General features: G+C 40.1%; 1 protein-coding gene across 8 annotated transcripts in view; it reads left to right on the forward strand.

Moving 5' to 3' along the window:
* Positions 1-25,334, forward strand: part of WDFY3 (WD repeat and FYVE domain containing 3) — a 280,210-nt gene that overhangs the window by 243,298 nt on the left and 11,578 nt on the right. For all 8 annotated transcript variants that reach the window (XM_047855191.1, XM_047855189.1, XM_047855183.1 and 5 more), the window contains 13 exons: positions 166-246; positions 3,206-3,260; positions 3,529-3,648; positions 5,226-5,343; positions 6,278-6,384; positions 7,939-8,092; positions 13,121-13,212; positions 13,439-13,651; positions 16,183-16,330; positions 17,568-17,722; positions 18,587-18,745; positions 21,136-21,315; positions 24,699-24,881. In XM_047855191.1, the coding sequence (XP_047711147.1) occupies positions 166-246; positions 3,206-3,260; positions 3,529-3,648; positions 5,226-5,343; positions 6,278-6,384; positions 7,939-8,092; positions 13,121-13,212; positions 13,439-13,651; positions 16,183-16,330; positions 17,568-17,722; positions 18,587-18,745; positions 21,136-21,315; positions 24,699-24,881 (1,765 nt within the window). The remainder of the gene's footprint in view (positions 1-165; positions 247-3,205; positions 3,261-3,528; positions 3,649-5,225; positions 5,344-6,277; positions 6,385-7,938; positions 8,093-13,120; positions 13,213-13,438; positions 13,652-16,182; positions 16,331-17,567; positions 17,723-18,586; positions 18,746-21,135; positions 21,316-24,698; positions 24,882-25,334) is intronic.

The following is a 25,334-nucleotide window of genomic DNA, read 5'->3' on the forward strand; positions in this document are numbered from 1 at the left end:
CTGCGGCCCTTTGTATTTGGCTTTGTAACAGAGTATTCCAGTTATTGTGTATTCCCTTTGAAAAGGTAGTGGAGGGGTAAATGCAGCAGTTAAGATTTAAATGAATCATCCTTTTTGAGTCTCCTATTAGATCCTGACTTTGACATGCTGTTTTTTCTTTTCCAGGTTTTTGGCCGTAGTGCCGTCTCTAACTGACAGCTCAGAGTCTGTGTCTGGGCAACGACCAAACACAAGCGTGGAGCAGGGGTAGGTTGTTTGCTGCTTGTGTCAGTTTAATAGTGAAATCAGGACGGTGTGCATCTGCATAGTAGCAGTTGATATTTTTAATGAGTGTTTTCCCCTCCTGGGAAATACTGAAAACTAAATACTGAAGGAAAAAGAAACAGTGTGCATGCTCACTCGTGTCAGATCAGCACTCAATTTTGGTCGATTTCCGCAAGCCTTCTAAGCATGCGTATAGTCCTATGTGCATAATTGAGTTTTTTATTATAAACACAGATTTTTCTTCTGCTTTTTCCATTCTTTGTTGTAGGTAACCGTTTCCCACTGCTTTTAAAAAATTCTTCAGAAATATTACTTTTATTGACTACGTATTTATTTTATGTCTAAAGCACTCTCTTGTTTTTGGATATTTTATCTTTCTCTGGTTTCCTTATTCTAATAGTTCAAGTGTGATTGCTCATTATTTTTTTAGGGTAAAGTCCCCTTAGTTAAAAAAGAGGGAGGTATGAATTTTAAGGCTTTCGGTACACAAAACCAACTTGATTTCCATAAAAATTATACGTATTTATATTCCACCTTTAGTGGATAAGGTTACTTTTCTCACAGATGCTTGCCAGCTTTTTATATTTATCTTTTCATTTTTATTAATTTTATAAAATGCTTTCTCAATTTTTCAACATGCATTTCTTTTATTTTAGTAATCTTGAGTTTTATAATATGTTTGTTAGCCATTTAAAATCACCATTTGTTAGGGGCGCCTGGGTGGCTCAGTTAGTTGAGCATCCGACTTCAGCTCAGGTCATGATCTTGCAGTTCGTGAGTTTGAGCCCTGCATCCTGGAGGCTGCTTCGGATTCTGTGTCTCCCTCTCTCTGCCCCTTCCCTGCTCATGCTCTGTCTCTGTGTCTCAAAAATGAATAAACATTAAGGGTTTTTTTTAATTTTAAAATCACCATTTGCGAGTTATCCATAACTTTGCCTATTTTTTTTTCCTGAATTCTTTTTTGTTGGCAGTATTGATAGAGATTTGATCGTTTTTAATTGGGATATAATTGACACACAATTATAGTAGTTTCACGTATACACCATAATGATATGATATTTGTGTAAAGTGAGAAATGATCACTACAAGAAGTCTACTTAACCTTTTCCCTGAGTTCTTATTATCAATTTGTATGGGGGTTTTTCTATAATAATATATTACTCCTTTGCTTGCTATATTTGTTACAGCAAATTGCCCAGTTTTCCTCTTAATTTTTTTAACAATTTAAATTTAAACTTCCTTATGCTCATTTTAGCTGCTTTTAATCTTAGTAAGTCCTTGTGGATGATACAGCCATTTTAAAAATCCAACTACCCAGCTCCATTTAGTCACTCAGGAACTGGTAGCCCTTTATAATCCATTGGAAAAGAAGCAATGTTTTGGGGCTACAAATGAATGCAGCTTGAAAGAAAGTGACTTCAGACTTTACTGGGGATTCTATAATTCATAAATAAAATTTGATTCCAGTCTGTGTGCATCTAACTATATTAAGTTTGTATGTTTCTCTTTTAAGTTGTTGCTTTTCTTTTTCTTTAGCTGTTTAGCAAATACAAATGGTAAAAATGTGCTGCTGTTAAGCCCAGATCATGTTCTGTTCCTGATCATTGGTGTTGTTACTAAGATAAATAACAGGAAATAAAAGGCCTGGTTACAGCACATTGAGCCTTTTTTTCTATGTGTAATTAAATTGCCAATACTTTTGTCTGCTTAGATAATCTTCAACCTATTTCATTGTTCTTGCTACTTTCTGTGCCAAGTTGGCAGTTCTTAAAGATATTTTAAAAGCCCAAAGGCGAGAAGCAGAAATTCGTTTCCAACTTTATTAACCTTTTCACTTGTTCCCTTTCTTATAAAGTGGAGGAGTCGACATAGCTCTTTTTCCAGGAAGAATTTCTGTACATTCAATTTGCATGATAGGAAGAACTTATCTAGAAGTGGAAAGTGTTAGCCGTACTGTTGAACTGGATATGTTTAAGAACTAAGGTTGACAAACCCATTAATTTCCTTTCAGTCAATAAAATACATACTTTTAAGTGCTTTCCTACCAGTTCAATGAGTAACTCACAATCTTCAAATCATTAATTATTAATATTGTAAAACCGTTAAACCTTGGAAAGGGTTTTACAGCATTCTAGGAAAGTCTGATATCCAAGAAAGTTCATAATTTTAAATGATCTGAATAGCAATGACTTTCCTGTCATAAAATATTCATCTTTCTGTTCACTCTTCAACATCTCTTTTAGGAAATGTGCCACGCACCTAGTATGTACAGAATATTGTATACTATTTCAATTATTCCAATTTAATGTCCTTAAATGTGTTTACATAGGGATCATTGTAAAAGGTAGACCGTTGGGCTAGATCATTGTTTTTCGAACTTTTGCCATAACCCTTAGTAAAAGAATATACTTTACATTGCATCCCAGGACTCACAAACTGAGTTACAAATACTAAAACAAAATTGTCTGCAAGCGCTTTCCCTTACTGCATGTGATGTCTTTCAGTATTCTGTTTTCTTCAGTTTAATTCCATGTTCATATTTCAAAATGTTGACTACAGGGACACCTGGGTGGCTCAGTCGGTTAAGCATCCGACTTCGGCTCAGGTCATGATCTCATGGTTTGTGAGTTTAAGCCCTGTATTGAGCTCTGTGCTGACAGCTCGGGGCCTGGAGCCTGCTTCAGATTCTGTGTCTCCCTCTCTCTCTGCTCCTCCCCTGCTCATGCCTGGTCTCTCTCTGTCTCTCAAAAATAAATGTTAAGAAAAACAAAAGCAAAAAAATGCAAAATGTTGATTACCATCCACTTAGCTGATTTCATGACCCATTAATAATAGGTCTTACATAGTTTGAAAAATTTCTGGACCAGTTAAATTTTTCAACTTTATTATTACTCAGATTTAAAATGATATGGCCTACAATTTAATTATTTCTTGCTTTTAGATCTGGGTTGCTTAGCACCTTGGTTGGAGAGAAGTCTGTGACTCAAAGATGGGAGGTAGGCTTAATGAAAATATAAGCTTCATTCATAATTTATAGTTAGATAGTATAAGTCATATACTTATTCATTCATTCATATTATTACATTCAGTAATCCATAAGATATGTACATGAAAAATATTTTGCTCTTCTTATTAGGAAAACAAATGTTATAAAATCTGTTAAGAAGGAAACTGTCTTCTCTCTTATTTTGCATATAAAATTTTTTTAAGTGAATGTAATGGAAATAATTGTCCTAAAATGAGTCTTTATTTATCTTTCCCAAGAGAGGTGAAATCAGCAACTTCCAGTATTTGATGCACTTGAACACTTTGGCTGGCAGATCCTATAATGATCTCATGCAGTATCCTGTCTTCCCCTGGATCCTTGCAGATTACGACTCAGAGGTAAATCTCAAATCGTTTTTGTGTAAGTGGAACACATTTTCAAAAGTAATTAAAAGATACTTCAGTTGCTTAAATGTTTTACTTGCTTTGTAATTTAAAGTTCTCAATAGGCACTTATTTCAAGAAGATGAGGAGAGTTTTAGCTTGGAGGTGTTTTTACAAAGTTTAGGTCATTGATGAACTTCTTAGATATTAATTCATAATATCTATTTGGTTTTCCTAAGTGCTAATTAATTTGTATCTGCTGGTTGGTGCCCCTCTGTCCTCTATACTACAGCCAGTTTCAGAAACAGTAATTTAATTGAGTCATCGCTCTGTTTAAAATTACTCAGTGAATGATCCTCACAGTTTAGAGAGATTTTAAAAACCTTATCAGTACAGCACCATTAAAAGAGTTGCTCCCACATGTATGTCCCTTGAGCACAGAGATGATCTTAAATATCTCTCAGTTCCCAACTGTTAGAACAGTGCCCTGTACTTAGCATAAAATTTAATGTTTGCTGAATTAACCAAAAAAGTATTTTGATTTTGCATATCGATTTTGAGAGGACAAGTATACTAACTTAACTTATATTCATGGATGTGGATTCATTTCTCCTGCCCAAGCCTTTAAAGTACAAGTATGGCCCAATGGGTTGGTCATGATACCCTTTAAAAGGACATAAATTACCCCTGGTATATATTTTACATTTTTACTTTTAAAACCCTCAGGTAGTAAATTTTGGTTCCCTTCTAAGTATATGCATTAGGTCAGTTAGAAATGAGCTTTCAAGGGGCTCCTGGGTGGCTCAGTCAGTTAAGCGTCCGACTTCAGCCCAGGTCACAATCTCACAGTTCGTGAGTTCGAGCCCCACATCAGGCTCGGTGCTGACAGCTTAGAGCCTGGAGTCTGCTTCGGATTCTGTGTCTCCCTGTCTCTGGTCCTCTGCTACTCGCACTCTATCTGTCTCTCAAAAATAAACATTAAAAAAAAATTTTTTTTTTAAATGAGCTTTCAAAATAATCAGTGGTAGATGGAAAGACCCCATCCTATTTGGAAGTCACATGGTCTAGCGTGCAGAGAGAGGGACATCACACCAGGCCATGGTGTGAGTCCTGAGTGCTCTAGTTTATTTCACTTCCTGATTACCTCTAAGAAGAAAATACTCAGAAAGGAAGTTGGGGTGAGATGGGGGAGGAAAGGAAGAGAACAGAAAAGATATTTGGTTCTATAGTTATGAATGGCAATGAAAATAAAGATGAATCAGGGCCTTTGTGCTAAGTCTGCTGTCTCCTTGCCAAGACTGGGAAGGATTTTCCCTTATTCCTCCTCTCCAGACCTGGATCCTGAGTGTCTTCCTCTGTGAACACTTAATTTCCAAAGTAGTTGTCTTCATACTGAACCAGTTGACAAACTGCCATGTGTCTGTCTGTAAAGCATGGATAACCAGTAGGTGTACGGCATTATTTTGGAGCCCCATTCTGCCAGTGTGACCACAAACATTTATAAATCATCGTCTGCTATAGCCACCATTTCTACCTTGGTCACAACAAAAGGTGTATAGTAACTTGGAATTGGATTTCATTTTGTATTTTAGGAGGTAGACCTTACTAATCCCAAGACCTTTAGAAACCTGGCTAAGCCAATGGGTGCACAGACAGATGAACGATTAGCTCAATATAAGAAGCGATATAAAGACTGGGAAGATCCTAATGGTACGTAACTTTTCTTTTCATTGGACTTTTACCTCAGTTTCAAAAGTAAGTCATTATTTAACAGTCTGACATTCTTGTATCTTTCCCCAAATTGCTTATATGTCATCACATCTATATATGTTATATATGCACACATATTAACAGTTGTCAGATTTTGCATGCCAACTGATGGCCATGCTTAGAAGGCATGTTTTCGGTAGCTTATTAGGTACTGGCCAAAAACTAAATATGTCTGCTTTGTGTAGCGCAGCAATTTTCCATCAGATCATCTGCTTTTATCTCTAACTATATTTTAGCCAGGAATTATAGTTTCCTTTATTAAACTCTCTTTTAACTTATTGATGCACTTTTTGGAACCCTTTTGCTTTAAAAATAGTGGTAATAATAATTGGTTACCTCCTAAAACAGTATACTTATTATTTATTATGTTCAGTTTTTATCATGTGTCTCCCTCAAATGGGTGAAACAAACAAAGGAAAGAAAAACTAAGCCTAACAGTATTCCATGTGTGGACCTTTTATTCCCTGCTAAGGAGAGTAATAACAATTGCACAGTATTCATAGACAATTTGGAAATACATCATTGCAAAGCCAGAACCTCATAAAAAGTAATTGTAAGTCAAAATCCTGCTTTAGTGGAAGATAGTTTGCTAATAAGGTTTATCTGTTACAGTAAGCCTCAAAACATGAATTGCCAAATGTGCTAAGTTTGTGGGGAAAGGCATTGAATTCTACTTAATTTGGATGGATTACCGCCAGGTATGTAAGTGAGGAGTAGCAGTGCCATAAAGTTCCCACACTACAAATGCCGATACCAATTGTGTGTAGTGTCATAGCTCTCACGTGTGTGTTACGTTTTCAAGCCTATTAATACCAATTTTACTTTCCATATTTACTCCTTTTATTTTCAATCATGCTTTAATTTTTTTGAACAGGAGAAACTCCAGCTTACCACTATGGGACCCACTATTCATCTGCAATGATTGTGGCTTCATACCTAGTAAGAATGGAGCCTTTCACTCAGATATTCTTAAGGCTGCAGGTAAAACTCTAAATGTAGTATTTTTCTATTTCATTCAAGCCTTCTTTCTATTTAAAATTGTGGCGCTTTTTTTTTTAATGTCATTATCTTGTCTTACAAGAAGCCCTATGACGTTTTAGTCACTGAAAATAGTCAAACATAATTCAAGTGGAATGTCATTGTATCAAAATTGATGAGTTAACTAGAATTTGTTTACAGTAAGCAAGTGCCAGGGTCCTTTAGCCAAAGAAGCAAGTACCTACCATGTGCTTTCCAGCCAGGTATATGGAATTCAGCCTTGACTGGTTGAATTCAACAAAAATTTAAAAAAGAGTAGTACAGTCTGGCTCATTTGCTGTCTTCTTCATTTTAATTGCTTTTCTCCACATTCTCTTTCCTTTATTCAGCAAATATTTATTGAATACCTACTGTGTACCAGGCACTGTTTTAAGTACATGGAAGATATCAGTGGGTAACGACCAAAGCCCTACTTTGTAGAGCTTACATATTTTAGTTGAGGGAAACAGATAAGGATAATGAATAAATACATTTTAAAGTGTTTTAAAATATGATAAATGCTATCAGAAAAATACAGATCAGAGAAAGGGGGATGGAAAGCACAGGAGTAGGAGGTAGGGGTAGGCACAGTGCAGTTTTAAATAGATTGGGCAGGGTAGGTCCCCTTTGAAAGGCGGCATGTGAACAAAAACTTGAAGGCCGTGAGGGAGTTACTCATGCAGACATCTGGAGAAAGTGTGTTCTAGGCAGAAGGAATAGCCCATGCGAGGGCCCCACGTCAGTCATGTGCCTGAGATGTTTTAGGAGCAGCAAGGAAGCCAGCGTCTGAAGCAGAGTAAGTGGGGGAGAAAGTCATAGAGGATGACATCAGAGAGGTGGCAGGCCTTGGTGGAATCGTATGGACTTTGGCATTTTCCTGCAATGAGCTTCATCAGAAAGACAGATACACGGTGTTCGCTTAAAACTCAGCAATAAGGAGTTTGAGGAAAAGGATGGTGTATCTATGAGGCTGTGTTAGCGAAAGAAACCCTTTTCTATTTGAATTTGTTGTATCTATAACTTCTTTTGATCACCTTCTTAGTTTTTCACCTAATTCTTGGCAGTGTGAGAACTTGAATGTCATGTTAATTTATAAAATTAGTCACACATATATAGATGGCTATACATGGCTACATTAGAATCTTTTCTTTTTTAGGAGAGCATCATCAAACCATGGAAGAATTCATATTTCCTTACACTCTTGCCCTCTCACCAAAAGCTAATTTCTTAATGATTTTTAAAGTCTTATTTGGATTTCACTTTGATTACAAAATATATACTTACTTTAAGCACTCTTCATAAAGAATATCCCCAAAAGGATTGGATTAATTTTCTTTTCATGATGATTTAAAATTTTATATTTTTGATGCAGGATGATGGAGACGATGGGATGATGATGGGAAATTGAATTTGTCACCAAATGTATTTATGTGGGTTTTTCAAGTGCCTGAGCTTGACAGAAGCTTTAAGGTGGGGATGGTTCTCTAACAGAGAGGTGTCTTCTCATTCCGCCTGCAGGGAGGCCACTTTGACCTGGCTGACCGAATGTTCCACAGTGTACGTGAGGCCTGGTATTCAGCATCAAAGCACAACATGGCAGATGTGAAAGAACTTATCCCAGAGTTTTTTTACTTACCAGAATTCCTGTTCAATTCCAACAACTTTGATCTAGGTACGTACGGCTGTGGCACCGTCTTAGGAACGTTAACCAATAGAAATGTCACTTTCCTGACTATTATCTGCAGTACACACTGACAAGAAAAGACTTCCTTGTGGTTTCAGCAGCTGTTGTTTACTATAATCGAGTGTGTGGAGTAAATATAAAAAGAAAAATAGATTTATGTTCAAAATAGCTGTTTCAAATGTAGAGTTTTAGGAAAATTTACAAATTGACCATATTACATCTAATGGTCAGAATATTGTTATTTCAATAAAAAACAAAGATGAAGTAAAATTTTATTTGAAAATTATTGTGATTGAAGGGCGCCTGCGTGGCTCGGTCGGTGAAGTGTCCAACTCTTCGTTTTGGCTCAGGTCATGATCTCGCAGTTTATAGGATCGAGCCCTACGTTGGGCTTGGCACTGGCAGTGCTAAGCCTGCTTAGGATTCTCTCTCCCTCTTTCTCAAAATAAATAAACTTTAGAAAAAAAAATTATTATGATTGAAATTATTGCTGAAATGATATACTCAAATTTTCATGTATTATTTTTCCCCAGTGTATTCTTTTAATCTTCTGTATCGCCTGAGGCATTCTCAGCTTGCATACTAATATGTTTTAAAGTTAGAAATTTAGAATATTTCTCTTCTATATCCTGTTAGGGTAGTATTTTCTAGAAACAGACAAATCAACATTTATAAAAAGGAGAGAAGTTTCATCAGCACTCTCTTCTCTTTATATATATAATCCAGCAATTTCAGGAAGTAGATTTGATTTTGGCTATAGTTTCTTGGAACACAGTTTGCTGATCTAGGTTTCTGAGTATTTCTTTTAAAACATATTCCATTGTTTCCACTTTAGAATAATCCTGCCAGATACTGTCCTGTTTTCATATATTTTTCATACCTCATATCCTATCGTATTTAAGAGTTCAACATGTAAATCATTATTACCTCATAAAGTTTCATTAACAGAAGATTCAGAGCAATGTTCATATCTGATAACACCTGAGTAATTTTTCTTTTTAAAAATTGTTTTCAATAATTTGTATTTATTTGTCGATTGGCAGTTCTAACCTTGTGAAATTAGAGCTTCAGGTCTCATGGGAAAGATCATGAGACTCTCTCAATAGCCCCAGCATAAAACCTAAAAGTGGTTCTCATTATCTCTGATTGGGACTGGAGCTCCACTTTGAGCAGCTAAAGACACCAAGTTCTGGACCTTAGAGTTGGAGTGAGTGATGGCTCCTTAAAGGAATAGAACAGATGGTGAACAGGGAAAAACAAGAAATGCATACGCAGTATTTGGATACAGATGTACATTAGTGTTTTGCTGTGTTCACTTATAATTCACCTTTGAAGAATGCTACTTTTCTCCCTGGGGACACCACTTTCCAAGAAAAAAATATGGAGAGGTATACAAAGAAAGAGATAGCCCCAATCTTCCAGAAACACTGGATCAGTTTTATGTTGCAAAAATGTTTTAGCCCCGCCCACTTACAAATCCAACTTAAATGATCCACTTTTAAATAAGTAAATTAAAAAAGAGTCATTTGTCTTTGTCATGCTCACCTTCATAATAAATCATCTTTCCTCCATGAAATCACACACTTTAAAAAACACTATTTGCATATAAGAGCTAAAGCCTTACAACTCTTAGAAGAAAACACAGAACTAAGTCTTCATCATCTGGTATTTGCCAATGGATTCTTAGATAGGATATCAAAAGCACAAGTATCAGGGCACCTGGGTGGCTCAGTCAGTTAAGCGTCCGACTCTTGATTTTGGCTCAGGTCATGATCTTGCAGTCCGTGGGATCAAGCCCCATGTCAGGCTGTGCACTGGCAGCCTGCTTGGAACTCTCTCTCTCTCTCTCTCTCCCTTTCTCCGTGCCCCTCCCCTGCTCGCACGTGTGTGTACACATGCACATGCACTCTCTGTCTCTGTCAAATAAATAAACTTTAAAAAAGAAACAGCACAAACATCAACAACAAAAGATGACTTGGACTTGATCAAAATGTAGAACTTCTATATCCAAGGACATTATGGAGAAGGTGACAAGAAAACCTACAGAATGGGAGAAAATATTTGCAAATGATATATCTCATAATGGTCTAGTATCCAAAATATAAAGAACTCTTACAACTCAACAGCAAGAAGATAACCCACTTAAAAAAAAATGGGCATAGGACCTGAGACATCTCCAAAGAAGGTCAATGGCCAATAAGCACATGAAAAGATGCCCACCATTATTAGTCATTAGGGAAATGCAAATCAAAATCACAGTGAGGTACCACTTCACATGTACTAGAATGGCTGTGATGAAAAAAACCAACACAGAAAGAATAGCAAGATCCAGCAAGGGTGTGGAGAAAGTAGAACCTTCATATATTGCTGGTGGGAATGTAAAATGGTTGAGTTGCTGTGGAAAACAGTATGGTGGTTTCTCAAAAGTTAAAAACAGGATCACATATGACCCAGAAATTCCACTCTGAGATATATGTCCAAAAGGACTGAAACAAGTACATATACACACCTATTCGTAGCAGCATTACACATAGTAGCCAAGTAGTAGAAACAGGCCACATGCCTATCAATGAATGAGCAAATTGTGGAATCTACATACACTGGAATGTTATTCAGCCATGAAAAAGTATGAATTACTGAGACACGCTATAACATGGATGAACCTCAAAAAATTACGCTAAGTAGAAGAAGCCAGACACAAAAGATCACATAATGTCTGTTTCCAGTTATATGGAATATCCAGAACAGGTAAATCTATAATAGAACACAGATTGGTGGTCACCAGAGACAGGAGGGCAGGAGGAATGGGGGGCAACTGCTTAATGGGTGCCAGGTTTCCCTGTGGGGTGATGAAAATGTTTTAGGGCTCGATAGGGTTGGTGGCTGCACCACATTCTGAATGTACTAAATTCCTCTGAATTGTTCAATTGAAAATGGCTAAGTTTATGTTAAGTAAATTTCACTTAAATTAAAAACACAAAACAAAACACTGGCCTCTACCCAAAAAAGAAAGTAAATGATGTAAAAAGAAAAAAAAAAAAAGAGCACTTGGGTTTTTGCCCTGGTTCTGAGATGTGTAGCAATTCCCCCCATCCCCCCCCCATGTCTTCTTTTTATACCCTCGATACAGACGTACCTGGAGGAGAGCTACAGAGTACCAGAATCAGACCAAGAGTATACTAAAGAGTGTTCTCTTTAAATGTTAAAATTACAGGGGCGCCTGGGTGGCGCAGTCGGTTGAGCGTCCGACTTCAGCCAGGTCACGATCTCGCGGTCCGGGAGTTCGAGCCCCGCGTCAGGCTCTGGGCTGATGGCTCAGAGCCTGGAGCCTGTTTCTGATTCTGTGTCTCTCTCTCTCTCTGCCCCTCCCCCGTTCATGCTCTGTCTCTCTCTGTCCCAAAAATAAATTAAAAAAAAAAAAATGTTAAAATTACAGATATTTCTGGTGAAATAAAATTGTATCACATTAAATATTAGGGATTATAAGCATATTTTTTTGAAAAGTACATTATATGTCAAGTCTGGGAATTATTAGTTGCTTCTTAGCAGAAAATTGGGTCTGGTATTTCAAGAGGAGTGGACTGGAGGTGTGAATGAGGGGGAGAGATGGTAATAACTTGATTGTTTTATTTTTTTTCTTAAGTCATCTGGCAATTTTTCCAACCAAGTAAAGACATTCCTTTAAACAGTAAACTGATTTTTGTAGTTCTCACTCCATACCACATTATAAATAAGCCATCAAATAACAGTGACAAAAACAAGATTGTTTTTACGGGAAATATTATTATTGGCCCTCACTTGGAACTGCCTTTGTATTCTAGAATTTGAACAATTGTACTTCTGAAAATTTCTCATGTAACTGTTTATTTAACCAACTGCCGTTGAGTCAACATTACTGTTCATTGAGTCATTGATCATCTGATTTGTATCTAAGAAAACTACAAGCTAAAGTTAACCTTTTGTTCTTCCAAAAAATGAAAAGAAAAGACCTGTTTCCTGAGCTGCCAGTTCCACTTAATATGTTTTGTTGTGGATAGATTTTATAGCAAACAGTTTCTTTAATATTTTTCAGATTGTCTATGATTTAAAGTAACAGTTTCCACGGAATAAATATCACCTGTATGCATTGTCACAACTTTTGTTTCTCCCAGGTTAGCCCTGTAGTTTTTCCAGAAGTTTTTTTTTTTTCCTGTTACTGATATACTAACACCAAAGAATTAGATTTCAGGTCTTTGTTTTTAATGAGAATCCTTAGAGCAAAATATGTGTCAGTTCTGCAGAGCTCTCTCAAGAGCTTAAGAATCAGAAATAGGAGAAATGACATGCATTGCAAATATTTCTGGAAGACTGTGGTATTTTCATTTCCTCCTTAGCAAAGAGAGCTCTCCAACTCCCTAGTGACTGAGAAGTTAGGTATTCCTTCAGCAGCCTCCATATGAGTGGCAAAATTTTGTCAAAACATTAAGACAAGAAACTCAGTACTGGTTAACTGCTGATGACTCACCAGGCTTTAAGCATTCAGGAAAAGCCCAAACAAAAGAAGGTTTGAGAGAAATTGCTAATGATCTTCCAAATGTGCAGTCCTAAGGGGATTGAATTTGAGCAGTTTTTCTAACCTCAAAACAGCAGCCTCACAAAATGTTTCATTAAAAAGGAGTCCTGTGGTCAGTTACGCTTCAGAAATGTTGTGTCTAATATCCCTCCTAGAGAAGGGCTGTGCCTCTGAGGAGTTTTGCAGGAAGAAACATGTTTAACTTTGCATAAGTCAGCATTTTCTGAAGTCATTTGACAGGGCGGGCCCCTCAGTTTTGCTAACACTTAATAATCTCTCTGATGGAATTCTCTAAGGAGCAGACTGAGGGAAATATCAGAGTAGATGATCTCAGAGGGTTCTTTCTGGTGGTAAAATTCCATAGTTCAGGTAATGAATCTAAGCCAGTATTTCTTGGCTACTTTACTGTAAAAGTACTGTTTATCCCATCTTTCATTTTCTTTTTAATTTATCCAATTGCACAGGCTGTAAACAAAATGGCACCAAGCTTGGCGATGTTATCCTTCCACCGTGGGCAAAAGGGGACCCGCGGGAATTCATCAGAGTCCATCGTGAGGTAAACGGGAGTACCCTTTGCAGTTGAATTTGGATTTCCCTGGGTCACTGACCACAATACAAAGAGAGGACCTTGAGCAAGACATCACCCATTTGTTCGAATTACAGATATTGTTCTTATAACTTTTTAGTTATTTTAGTTCCTGTTGACCACTGGCCAATTCTTTTGCTTTCTGAACAAGTAATAAAAGTCAGCCTGTGACTGAACCTATGTTTTGAAATTACAGGCTTTGGAATGTGATTACGTGAGTGCCCATCTGCATGAGTGGATTGACTTAATCTTTGGCTATAAACAGCAAGGCCCTGCTGCAGTAGAAGCTGTAAATGTCTTCCACCATCTTTTTTATGAGGGTCAAGTGGATATCTACAACATAAATGATCCACTAAAGGAGACAGCCACCATAGGGTTCATTAATAACTTTGGTCAGATCCCTAAACAGGTATGGATATTTTCATCATTGATGCTCTTAGTTTCATTTTTTAAGCTATAATATTGCTATAGATGATGAATGACCGTATAATATAATAAGTGTAGGCTAAGTGAAGAGCCATGCCACCCAGTAGGTTCAGTAGGTTCCTAGATTATTGCTTCCTCCTCCTTTTTGCAGTCCAGATGAACAGAAATATTGTTCAAAGAGCATTTCCCCTCACAGACTAGTGTGGGGCAGGTGTTCCTGTGTCTACACAGCATCTGGCAGGAGGATGGGAAGAGCACAGTCAGGGAAGAAGATGGGGTCTTGGGGGCCCAGCATACAGAGGTGGGGTTTCATCCCAATGCCAGTACAAAGCCAGTGCTGACTTTGAGCAGGGAAATGGCATGGCCATATTCATACTTTAAAGATCATTCTGTCCATGTACGTTAATTAACCAGAATTAAAATAGAAACTTAAAGATCATTCTATCTACAGTCTCATACATACACTGTAGGGGAGCCACATTAGGGGCAGAATACCACCTGGGAAGCTCTGAATAGTTGAGGGAACAGATAGTAGTGGTCCGGATTGGATTATTGATACAGGCATGAGCAGTGCTCTGGTATGAGAGTGCATGCCGTGGGAGTGCCTGGAACCGGCCCTGCCCTAGCTGTTCTGACCACTACCTGGAACCTGAACAGAAAGACCCAAGCGCTTAGTCACTCGACACCCAAATGCTATATTGTTCCCTCACCCTCATGATGAGGAAACCCCTGTTGAGAGACTTTATACCATTTTTCCTCCCCATCCTCCAGAGCACACCAGGAGTAACCAGCACTGGGGGAAAGGCCTGCTCTGCTGAGCCATTCTCACCACTCGCCTTTCCCAAGCGCCCTAGGCTCCGCACTTTAGCGTAGCTAGCCTTCTTGGTTCCTGCCGCGGGTGTCTCTGTTGGACTCCCTTCTTGTTTGGGTTTCTTTTTTTTTTTTAATTTTTTTAATGTTTATTTATTTTTGAGAGAGAGACAGAGTGCAAGAGGGGGAGGGGCAGAGAGAGAGGGAGACACAGAATCCAAAGCAGGCTCCAGTCTCTGAGCTGTCAGCACAGAGCCCGACACGGGGCTCGAACTCATGGACCAGACCGCGAGATTATGACCTGGGCTGAAGCTGGACACTCAACCGACTGAGCCACCCAGGCTCCCTTGGACTCCCTTCTTGTTAAGCAACCTGGAGGTTTCCAGGCTTGATGGTTGGGAACACTCCAGAACAATGGCAAGTCTTTGTACTTGGCCCAGCCCTGACCGACAGCAGGAGTACAGGAGTGCCCTCAGTGGTACAGAAAGGTGTCTGGCTTATAAAGAATTGGTTACTTTCTTAAATCATTGGAAAGTCATTGTTAACTGTAGATTGATTTACTTCTGAAAAGTTGCCAAATCAGAGTGACCTAGATATGGTGGTAACCCAAGCTTTTAAAAAGCACATGGTCTCGCCCCTACTTACTAAGATGAAAGATGTGTGGCATCCCTCTGAGCCTCCTTAAAGTTCTTTCCTCAAATGTAGAGCGTGATCATAGAGTACCTAGTGTTCGTCATGAAGCCTCACTAAAATGAAAACGTAACACCTGGCATATAAAAAGGGCTCAATAGCCTAAATGTCCATCAAGTGATGAATGGATAAAGAAATTGTGGTTTACATACACAATGGAGTACTACGTGGCAATGAGAAAGAATGAAATATGGCCCTTTGTAGCAACGTGGATGGAACTGGAGAGTGTGATGCTAAGTGAAATAAGCCATACAGAGAAAGACAGATATCATATGTTTTCACTCTTATGTGGATCCTGAGAAACTTAACAGAAACCCATGGGGGAGGGGAAGGAAAAAAAAAAAGAGGTTAGAGTGGGAGAGAGCCAAAGCATAAGAGACTCTTAAAAACTGAGAACAAACTGAGGGTTGAGGGGGGGTGGGAGGGAGGGGAAGGTGGGTGATGGGTATTGAGGAGGGCACCTGTTGGGATGAGCACTGGGTGTTGTATGGAAACCAATTTGACAATAAATTTCATATTAAAAAAACCTGAGAACAAACTGAGGGTTGATGGGGGGTGGGAGGGAGGGGAGGGTGGGTGATGGGTATTGAGGAGGGCACCTTTTGGAATGAGCACTGGGTGTTGTATGGAAACCAATTTGACAATAAATTTCATATATTGAAAAAAAAATTAAAAATAAATAAAAGTTGTTACCTCAGGAAAAAAAAATAAAAAATTAAAATAAAAATAAAAAGGGCTCAATAAATGGGGGTGCCTGGGTGGCTCGGTTGAGCGTCCGACTTCAGCTCAGGTCATGATCTCACAGTCCATGAGTTCGAGCCCCGCATCGGGCTCTGTGCCAACAGCTCAGAGCCTGGAGCCTGCTTCAGATTCCATGTCTCCCTCTCTCTTTGACCCTCCCCGTTCATGCTCTGTCTCAAAAATAAATAAACATTAAAAAAAAATTTTTTTTTTTAAAAGGGCTCAATAAATGTTAGCTTACATTGTAAGATGTGTTCTCTTCTCTCCTACCAGTTATTTAAAAAACCTCATCCACCAAAGCGAGTGAGGAGCCGACTAAACGGAGACAGTACGGGCACCTCTGTCCCACCGGGATCTACAAGTGACAAGATCTTTTTCCATCACCTAGACAACTTGAGGCCTTCTCTAACGCCTGTAAAAGGTGAAGTGACGTGAAGTCAACCTTTGATTCATGATTCCGGAGGAATCCTAGTTTATCAATAACAAATGTGCTTTTCAACGATAGTGTCATTTGTAATAAGTGCTACAGTTCTTGCGATAAATCACCAAATACTTGTTAGATTTTCTCCTTTTCCTTTTGTTTTGCTTTGGGTTTTTTGGTCTATCGGATTTTTCATCAAAAAGAATCAAATAGGCCACCCGGGTGGCTCAGTCGGTTGAGCGTCCAACTCTTGTTTTCTGCTTGGGTCATGATCTCATGGTTCGTGAGATCAAACCCTGCTTTGGGCTCCGTGCTGAGCAAGGAGGCTGCTGAAGATACTCTCTTTCCCTCTGTCTCTAAAAATAAAATAAATAAACAAAACTAAAAGTACCAAACAGGTTTCTCCACCCTGCTAAGATAGTGAAAACTCCTAATATACCAAATCTTGTAGCTCAACTTTATTATTATAGATGTAGAAAAACCTCTGTAACCTTCATTTATGCCTGCTCTGCCAGTTTAGAAATAACAGTAAAAAGACTGCATTTTTAATATACCAACTACAAGTGTCTTTTAGCTAGCTAATGTTGGTAGGAGTTATCTAAAAGTACTTATTCAAGTAGATATTTTTCCCCTCAGAATGAAAAAATGTTTTTGCATCGTAATAGTTGTCACTGTTACACAGATCCAAAAAATGGAGCATCAGATTCTGGTTAGTTGGTTAGGCTACCAGCTCTATGCCATTTTGGCTCATTACCCAGACTTCCCTGTGCCAGCTCCACTCACTGCCAGTGACAGTTCTAGAGCACTGGTGGGCTCAGCAGTGCTCCAATGCAGAGCAGGGAGTCGGGCCTCTTGGGGGACCAGGAAGTCTAAGGCTGGGTATCACCAGTCTAAGGCTGGAGGTGCTGAAGGCCAAGTTTGGTTGAAGGTCTTCGAATGGCATTCTGAAGAGCATCCCAGGTTACTCCGTGCAGAAGACAGGCTGACTGGTAGGAGCCAAACCCAAGAGTGTGAGGAGATAGGAGGGCTGGAAGGAAGTCCTGCAGCACCTGTCCCAGTTGACTGGCCACCCAGCAAAAAGACTCAAAAGCTAAGCTCCTCCTCTAAGGTCATTTTGTCCTAATGTCTGTGTCAGGATGCTTGATTTGTGGTATTTGAGATAACGATCTCCTATATATGGGATTACAAGGTTCATTTTCCTTGTCCCCATTCTAATCTGTTGATTTGTTTTTTATAGAACTTAAAGAACCTGTGGGACAAATAGTGTGTACAGATAAAGGCATTCTTGCAGTAGAACAGAATAAGGTTCTTATCCCACCAACCTGGAACAAAACTTTCGCTTGGGGCTATGCAGACCTCAGCTGCAGGCTGGGAACCTATGAGTCAGACAAGGTTTGCATTGTTTCTTGCTCATTTAATCTTGCTCTTTTGTGGTTTGGATATCCTGCTTGAACTGGGTGGGAAGAGGCCAAGCCCAGGGCTAGTCAGCTGCTCTTCCAGAGCCCAGAGGAAGGGAGAGCTTTGCTGCATCAGATCAGGATAAAGGAGGTAGTGGACAAAGATATGTTTCCTACAGAGCAAGTCTCCTTTGAAAAGTTGTGCACCAGGCTCTAGCAGTTTCCCTCCCACTCAAAGAATTCCTCCAGGAGGTCCTAGGCAGCCAGGTATTCAACATTGCTGACAACTAAAAGAGCCTCTTTTTGGTGGGGTCATTATCTGGCCCACTTACCACTTCTGTACTCTTAAATGGCTAATATGAAACCTGTCCCGTAGTATCAGTGCCCTGTGCTCGCTCTCTGCATTCAGGAGGGATCTAGTTTGCGCAAGTCTGTGTATTGCACTGTGACACGATTCCATTTAGTTAGCATTCTCATTAAACAGCAGCACTCGTGATTTCCACTTACCTCCAACTGGATACAGCAAACACATCTTTCTATCAGGTTGTCCCCTGAATCGCACACAGCATCACATAATCAGAACATCATTTTACTGGACTGGACTAACTGGACACCCACTATAAGCAAAGGCCTTTTTGTTATGGTTTCTAACAGCAGCTGCAGTTAGGAGACTACAGGGGCAGTTCAGGGTGGAGCCTCAGTGGAAATGTTGCTAACGGGAATCCAGCCCAGAATGTACACGGGCATTTGCCTTTGAGGTACCCGCGTAGGGGTTCTCCTTCACCCAGTGTGCTGCTTGTGATTCAGAAGTTTGTGGTTCTTGATGGCATGTGTGTCTCACGTCTGTTTTATTTTACAGGTAGTGACTGTTTACGAGTGTCTGTCTGAGTGGGGCCAGATTCTCTGTGCAATCTGCCCCAACCCCAAGCTGGTCATCACAGGTGGAACGAGCACAGTGGTGTGTGTCTGGGAGATGGGCACCTCGAAAGAAAAGGCTAAGACCCTCACTCTCAAACAGGTAACAAATGGAAGACAGGCACGTTCCATCTCGGCTGCCTGCACCTTAGAGAAACTACCAAGCTTCCTCAATTCCAGGGTGCTTCAGATATAAAGGACAAAACCAAAAAAATATATGTTCTTTTGTTAGAAATGGTTCTTGGAAAAAAAAAAAAAAGGAAATCAGAAGATACTGTTTCTAAAAATGATCTAAGCTGGTCCTTTTTAAAATCTGAAGCAAGCCATCTTTAGGTAATAAATTTTTTAATACATTTAAGTATAATACATTGGAGCCTTGAACAACACAGCTTTGAAGTTCCCTGGCCCACGTATATACAGACTGTTTTCGGTAAACCCAATAGAGTGCTGTAAATGTAATTTCTTTTCCTTATGATTTTCTTTTATTTTTAATGTTTATCTTGAGAAACATTTTTTAATGTTTGTTTATTTTGTGCATACGCAAGCAGGGGAGGGGCAGAGAGAGAGAGGCAGAGAGAGAATCCCTAGCAGGCTCCATGCTCAGCATGGGGATCCATCTCACAACCATGAAACCATGACCTGAGCTGAAATCAAGAGTCAGATGCTCAACCAACTGAGCTACCCAGGCACCCCTTCTTATGATTTGCTTAATATTTTGTTCTCTTGCTTACCTTATTGTAAGAGTGAAATACATATAACATACAAAATATCTGTTAATCAAATGTTTATGTTATCAGTGAAGCTTCCAGTCGAGAGTAGGCTGTCAGTAATTAAGTTTTTGGGGAGTCAGAAGGTATACACAGATTTTTGACTGTGTCAGAAGTCAGCACCCCTAATCCCCATGTTGTTCAGAGTCAATGGTATTGTATGTAAATTGGATTTTTCCAAACCAAATTAAATTTGCTATTATTGATTCATATTAATTTTCTTTCTGGGTGATTTCCATTCAGCTGAACTAGTAACTCTTCGATTCTTTTATTTTTCTCTTGCCTCACTTATCATTTGATTACTTGTTATGTACTGGCTCTCATAAAATTTTTCTTAAAGCAAGAAACCTTTTATAATTAAGCCATCATCTTTTAATAATTGTTTTGTTGGTGAGTTTGCCATAAAGCTTTTTTTAATGCAGTATACATCTAAGTGTATTTTAGGATACAAATTTGAAAGGCAGTGTAGCAGTAATATCTGTCATTTATTGAGCATCTGTTATGTTCAGAGCATTGTACTGGGTGTTTAAAAATGTAAAACTCCAGTCCTCACAATTCTACAATATAGTTTATAATCCCTGTTTACACCTGAAAATACCACTGCTTGATGAGGTTAAGACACAGGCCCAAGTCACATTTAGAGGTAAAGCCAGGATGTGAATTCAGTTTTGTGTGCCTCCAAAGCTGTTTTAAAGCCTGACCTGGGCAGTGGTGTCTTAAATATCTGTGGAAAGAGTGGAACCCCTTGTACTGATACCACCAGTCATGTGTATAGGTAGGAAACTTCGTTAGTTGCAGAGTCTAAAGGTAGGCCACATAAAAAAAATATATAGTATCAACAAGAACAAATACAAGGTTGACAGTGTAGTCAGCTATCCAAACTCTCTTGCTTACAATATTTTCAGTTTAGAAAATAGGCTCTGAAGCTCGTGGACCAGTCAATAATCCCTCAGTAGAAGATACTTCTTTTGTAAAACAGCCTTCTGGGATCTAAGAATTCAGAAAGGATTTATGTATGACAAAAACATTTAAAGCAACTCACTATTTAAATAGTAAATTCTCAGGAACTCTTAACAGTAATCTGAATCTTTTTCTCTGAAATGCTCATTCTCCCACATTGCCATTTCCCTGGGTCCTAGTTCTCTTCATATTCTAACCAAAGACAAAAGTTCTTATTCCAGTCTGAAGAGGGATCTCTTGGGCACACATGTCTCCAGGTCAGTAACAGGAGTTCAGCAGACTCATCAGAACCACATTTTTCCCTTTATCTTTCCATGTACCATAACCATGCAGTCCTCACTGTTTGTGCAGTTTTTTAGAAACTCACTCAATTGTAGTTCCTTAGACTAACAGAAGATGGTGGCATAAAAGAAACAGTGCAGAGTTTAAATTCAGTACTTTGGGGGCCATTACTGATACATCTCCATGTAGAAATGATACAAAGAAACCCAGACTGGACTGCAGCTGCCATGCTCCCTTCCTTCTAAGATACTAGCCCAGGGCCAGAAAACAAGTGATGCAAAAATGGAGGTCAGAGGCCTCCGGACCTGGCTATTCCCTGTGGGATGAGGTGAAGCTAGTTGGCACAGGAGAATGAAGACTTTCCAGACGCTGCTGCTCCCGGCACGTGCTCCTGTCATTCCTAAGTGCATCCAGGACCTTCTGGAGCACCCCACAGAGTACAGTCCCTGTGATCACCCTGGCTTTTTCCTGTTCTCCTTTGTAGGCCTTACTCGGCCACACTGATACTGTCACCTGTGCCACAGCATCATTAGCCTATCACATAATCGTCAGCGGGTCCCGTGACCGAACCTGCATCATCTGGGATCTGAACAAACTGTCATTTCTAACCCAGCTCCGAGGCCATCGAGCTCCAGTCTCTGCTCTTTGTATCAATGAATTAACAGTAAGTAGTCGATTGCCCACTTGGTTTATGGTTAGGAGATTATTTGTGGCTAACGCAAACAAAAAATGACTCTGTTTTCCAACTTGATAGGCACTCAGCTTATAAATGCTGCTACGTTTTCCTTGATTTATGCAAAAAGTGAACAGATACTAAACTTTGTAACTCAGATAATTTTGTTTTAAAATCAAACCACTGCTACCTACTCTGAAGAGCAAGATTTGGTTCAAAACATTCTAGACTAGGCTTTTTTAAAAGCAAGGAATTTGTAGGATTTGTTAAGAATGTTAAAATTGTGTTGAAATTTTCTTCGTGAAATACAAACTCGTTATTATGTAAAATGAAAAGGGTAACATTTGGGTAACCAAACAAGAGCAGAATTGTTATAGAATTATTTTCGGAGTTATCCCAGACTTACTAAAGGATGTTATCTCTTTTCAAAAATCAGTATTTTATATATAAATAAGTGAGTCAGCATGAAATAAATGCACTGGCCTCGGAGTCACCTGTGGAGACCGTGCCCTCCTGAGGGGGGGGGGGGGGGAGGGGAGGATAGTCATGCTAAGATGTGTGGGGAAGCAGAGGAAGTTAAGGGTAGGCATACAAAGACAGATCTCTGTGTCTGAGGGACAAGTGACCACATTCATATGTTGGTGATGCCCACATACAGAAATCGGCCTTGCAGACTGACCAGAGCTCCCCAGCCTCACCATTCTTTGCTGTGTATGCTCGTTCCCTCCCTTACCCTCAGCACTGCCTTGGGGTCCTCTTGTGTGACACCACATAGCCACATCATATCGTCACCCACACAGATAGCTTTTGAGGAATGCTCCATCTTTAATTTCCACCCGAAGATACTAAGTAGTATGCTTTTAGTCAGATACCTAGTAGTCAGAGAAAAAGGAGAAGAAAGAAATTTAGTTCTAGTGAATGACACATATAGTGTCTGATAATAGTAAAAGCAATCAGACCTGGCATGAGTGGGGAGTTATACACAGGGGTAAAAGTCCATTCAGTTTTTGGTATATTTGAAAGGTGTATGGTGTTTTATTTTGTTTTAATTTTTTAAATGTTTATTTATTTTTGAGAGAGAGAGAGAGAGAGACAGAGCTTGAGCAGAGGCAGGGCAGAGAGAGAGGGAGACACAGAATCCGAAGCAGGCTCCAGGCTCTGAGCTGTCAGCACTGAGCCCAACACAGGGCTGGAACCCACAAGCTATGAGATCGTGACCTGAACTAAAGTCAGACACTTCACTGACTGAGCCACCCAGGGCCCCTACTTTTTTTTTAGTTTTTATTTAGTTAGAGTAAGTATGAGCCAGGGAGAGGGGTAGAGAGAGAGGGAAAGAGAGAATCCCAAGCAGGCTCCATGCTGTCAGCCCAGATCCCAACTCGGGGCTCTTTCCCACAACCCATGAGATTATGACCAGAGCTGAAATCAAGAATCAGACACTTAACCAGCTGAGCCACCCAACCTCTCCAAAGGTGTAAGGTGTTTTTAGATAGTACCTTGGATTGGTCCTACAAACCTTTGTACCTCAGAGCTTTACGAAAACATCAGTGCAACAGAATGGCTCTGATCTGGCATTGTTGCTCTGAGTCAAATGCTTAATTTTGAGGACTTTGTTTTGGAGTTGTTCTTAAATACAGAGAATTTTATTTATAGTCCGTTGTTAGCCAAGCAAGTATACACCCAATGGATTGCAGTAGTTGCTGCACAGACCACAGATGTGTTTGATTTTTTTCCTTTTACGGTGCTTTCGTAACCTCTTAGTAATGCATAAAAAGATTTCTGTTTCTCTTCTGTTTTTGAAGCCAGTATCAAGTCTGCTTTACTTCAGTCTGCATTTTGGGCATAAGCGACCTTGCAACTGCCCTTCTTCTTATGCTCAGCCCTCATAGCCACAGGATTTGCTCTAATGCTCTCTAATTGAGGCACCCTGGAGTACGACAAGAGAGTCTTGCCTGGTGCAGAATGGTGCGGCAGCCTCTGGTCTCTTGCAGAGACTGAGGCCGTTAATTAAAGCACAGCTGCTGACGCTCATTGTCAGAGGTGGTTCAGTGGCTGAATCGGGTAGACACAGCAATGCTTGGCGAAGTATCACTTTTCTTTGGGTTTTGCTTCTGCCGTCTTGGCAGAAGAAGAGCAGAAGGAGGAAAAGAACAGCAGCAAGAGCAGCACAGAGGGTGGTTTGGGAAGGCCCCAGGCCTCCTCACCATGCCACCCCTTGGCTCCCCCTTCCCTTTTTTCTTGAGTCGATGCTGCTGTTCAGCTTCCAGTTTCTCCCTGCTTTGGATGACCATCTTCCTATTTCTGTAGGTCCTCGTGTACCTGCTGGTTGTACTGAAATTCACCAGGTCAGTTCTAAAGTCAGTGCCTGGCATTGTGACATCTAAGCTGTCTTAGGGATAAGAGAGGCAGCATGGTGTGGTGCATAAGTTTCAGGGCCAAAAAGGGCTGGATTCAAATCTTTATCCTGTGACGTTAGGCAAGTAAATCACTTAAGCTCTTTGTACCTGACTTTGATCCCCCTACAGCAAGGCTAGTAAGAGCTGACTCACAGGTTGTTGAAAGGCTGCAGTGAAATGTCCTCTACACTAACTGACACACAGTAGGTGCTTCAGGAAGTATCTTTAATCCCTTTAGCAGTACTGGGTTATATTCTCATCAGATTGGGTACAGCCCAGCTGGTACAGTTTAAGGGAAAAGCTTGTTCATTTCTGTCTTTGGAACCTACAAAAACCTGAGTTTTAACAGCTTAGGGACTCTAAGGGTTTATTCAGTTTGCCAAGAAATGACCTGTGTTCTAATTTCCTTTTTTTCCTTCATCCCCTCCCCCATTCATTTATTCATAATAAGATGAATACAAATTATAAAATAGGATGTTACAATGTTACCAACCTTTCATCTTTATTTATTGAAGAGGGAGATACGCTTCTCTCTTGACTGAAAGATTTCTCTCCTACCGGGTCGTTTTGGCGATTGGATTCATTTTGTAAAATTAAGCGGAGGTGGATTCCTGCCTCTGGGGGAAAGGTGTACATAGATTTTGTAAAGGACAGGAGGCAGCAGACGAGTGCATCACCTCCTCAGGCTCCAGGCAGCTTTCCTGTGGAGCGAACCAGGACTCCGCAGTGCGCTGGGGCGTGAGCTGAGAGTGTGGCAGGGCTCCTACCTTTGCCTCCATGTGAGATCGCCTCGACTGCAGCAGCCCCTACACCATGAATTCTTTAAGAGGCTGCTCAGCGAGCACAGAAATTCCCCAGTCACCCGTCGAAGAACTAAAAGGTTTTTTGAGAGCTAGGCCGAAGATTTACTTTGCTTCTGAACCGAGAATGTGATGTGCAGGGAGCAAAGAGAGTGAAGAGGCTGTTTTGCGTTCTCAGGGGGACATCGTGTCCTGCGCTGGCACGTATATCCACGTGTGGAGCATCAACGGGAACCCTATCGTGAGTGTGAACACGTTCACAGGCAGGAGCCAGCAGATTGTCTGCTGCTGCGTGTCGGAGATGAACGAGTGGGATACACAGAACGTCATAGTAACTGGACACTCAGATGGCGTGGTCCGGGTAAGTCCTCTGTGAGGAAACACACTAGCTATTTGCTGCCCCGGTTTACCTGAAGCTTGTGAAGCTGTCCATGGTGGAAAGACCCCCTGAACAGGTTGTAGTATCATTGAGCAAACTCTCAGACTCAAGCCTCAGCCTCTGTGTTCTCTGATGCAGGGAACGTCAGTGACTTGACCCCTTTCCTTCCCATTGAGTCAATCTGTTAGTGCTCCTAACCCCTGGATGGACGGCTTGACCCAACGTCACTTGAACAGGGTTTCCCTGTCACCGTGGATCGCTAAATGTAAATTGCAAAAGTATTGGCTTTTGGGCCTCTCAGATGGCTTCTTAGGGAAAACAGGAACTATTTCTTCTCTGCAGAGAATCACAGAGCTGGAAAGTGCTTTCAGAGGACTCCCATTGTCCAAAACCTGTCTAGAGTTCTGGATGATTTTGCCTGAATCCTAGTTTATC

This window comes from Prionailurus viverrinus, chromosome B1, assembly GCF_022837055.1.
Source record: "Prionailurus viverrinus isolate Anna chromosome B1, UM_Priviv_1.0, whole genome shotgun sequence".
Taxonomy (NCBI): Eukaryota; Metazoa; Chordata; class Mammalia; order Carnivora; family Felidae; genus Prionailurus; species Prionailurus viverrinus.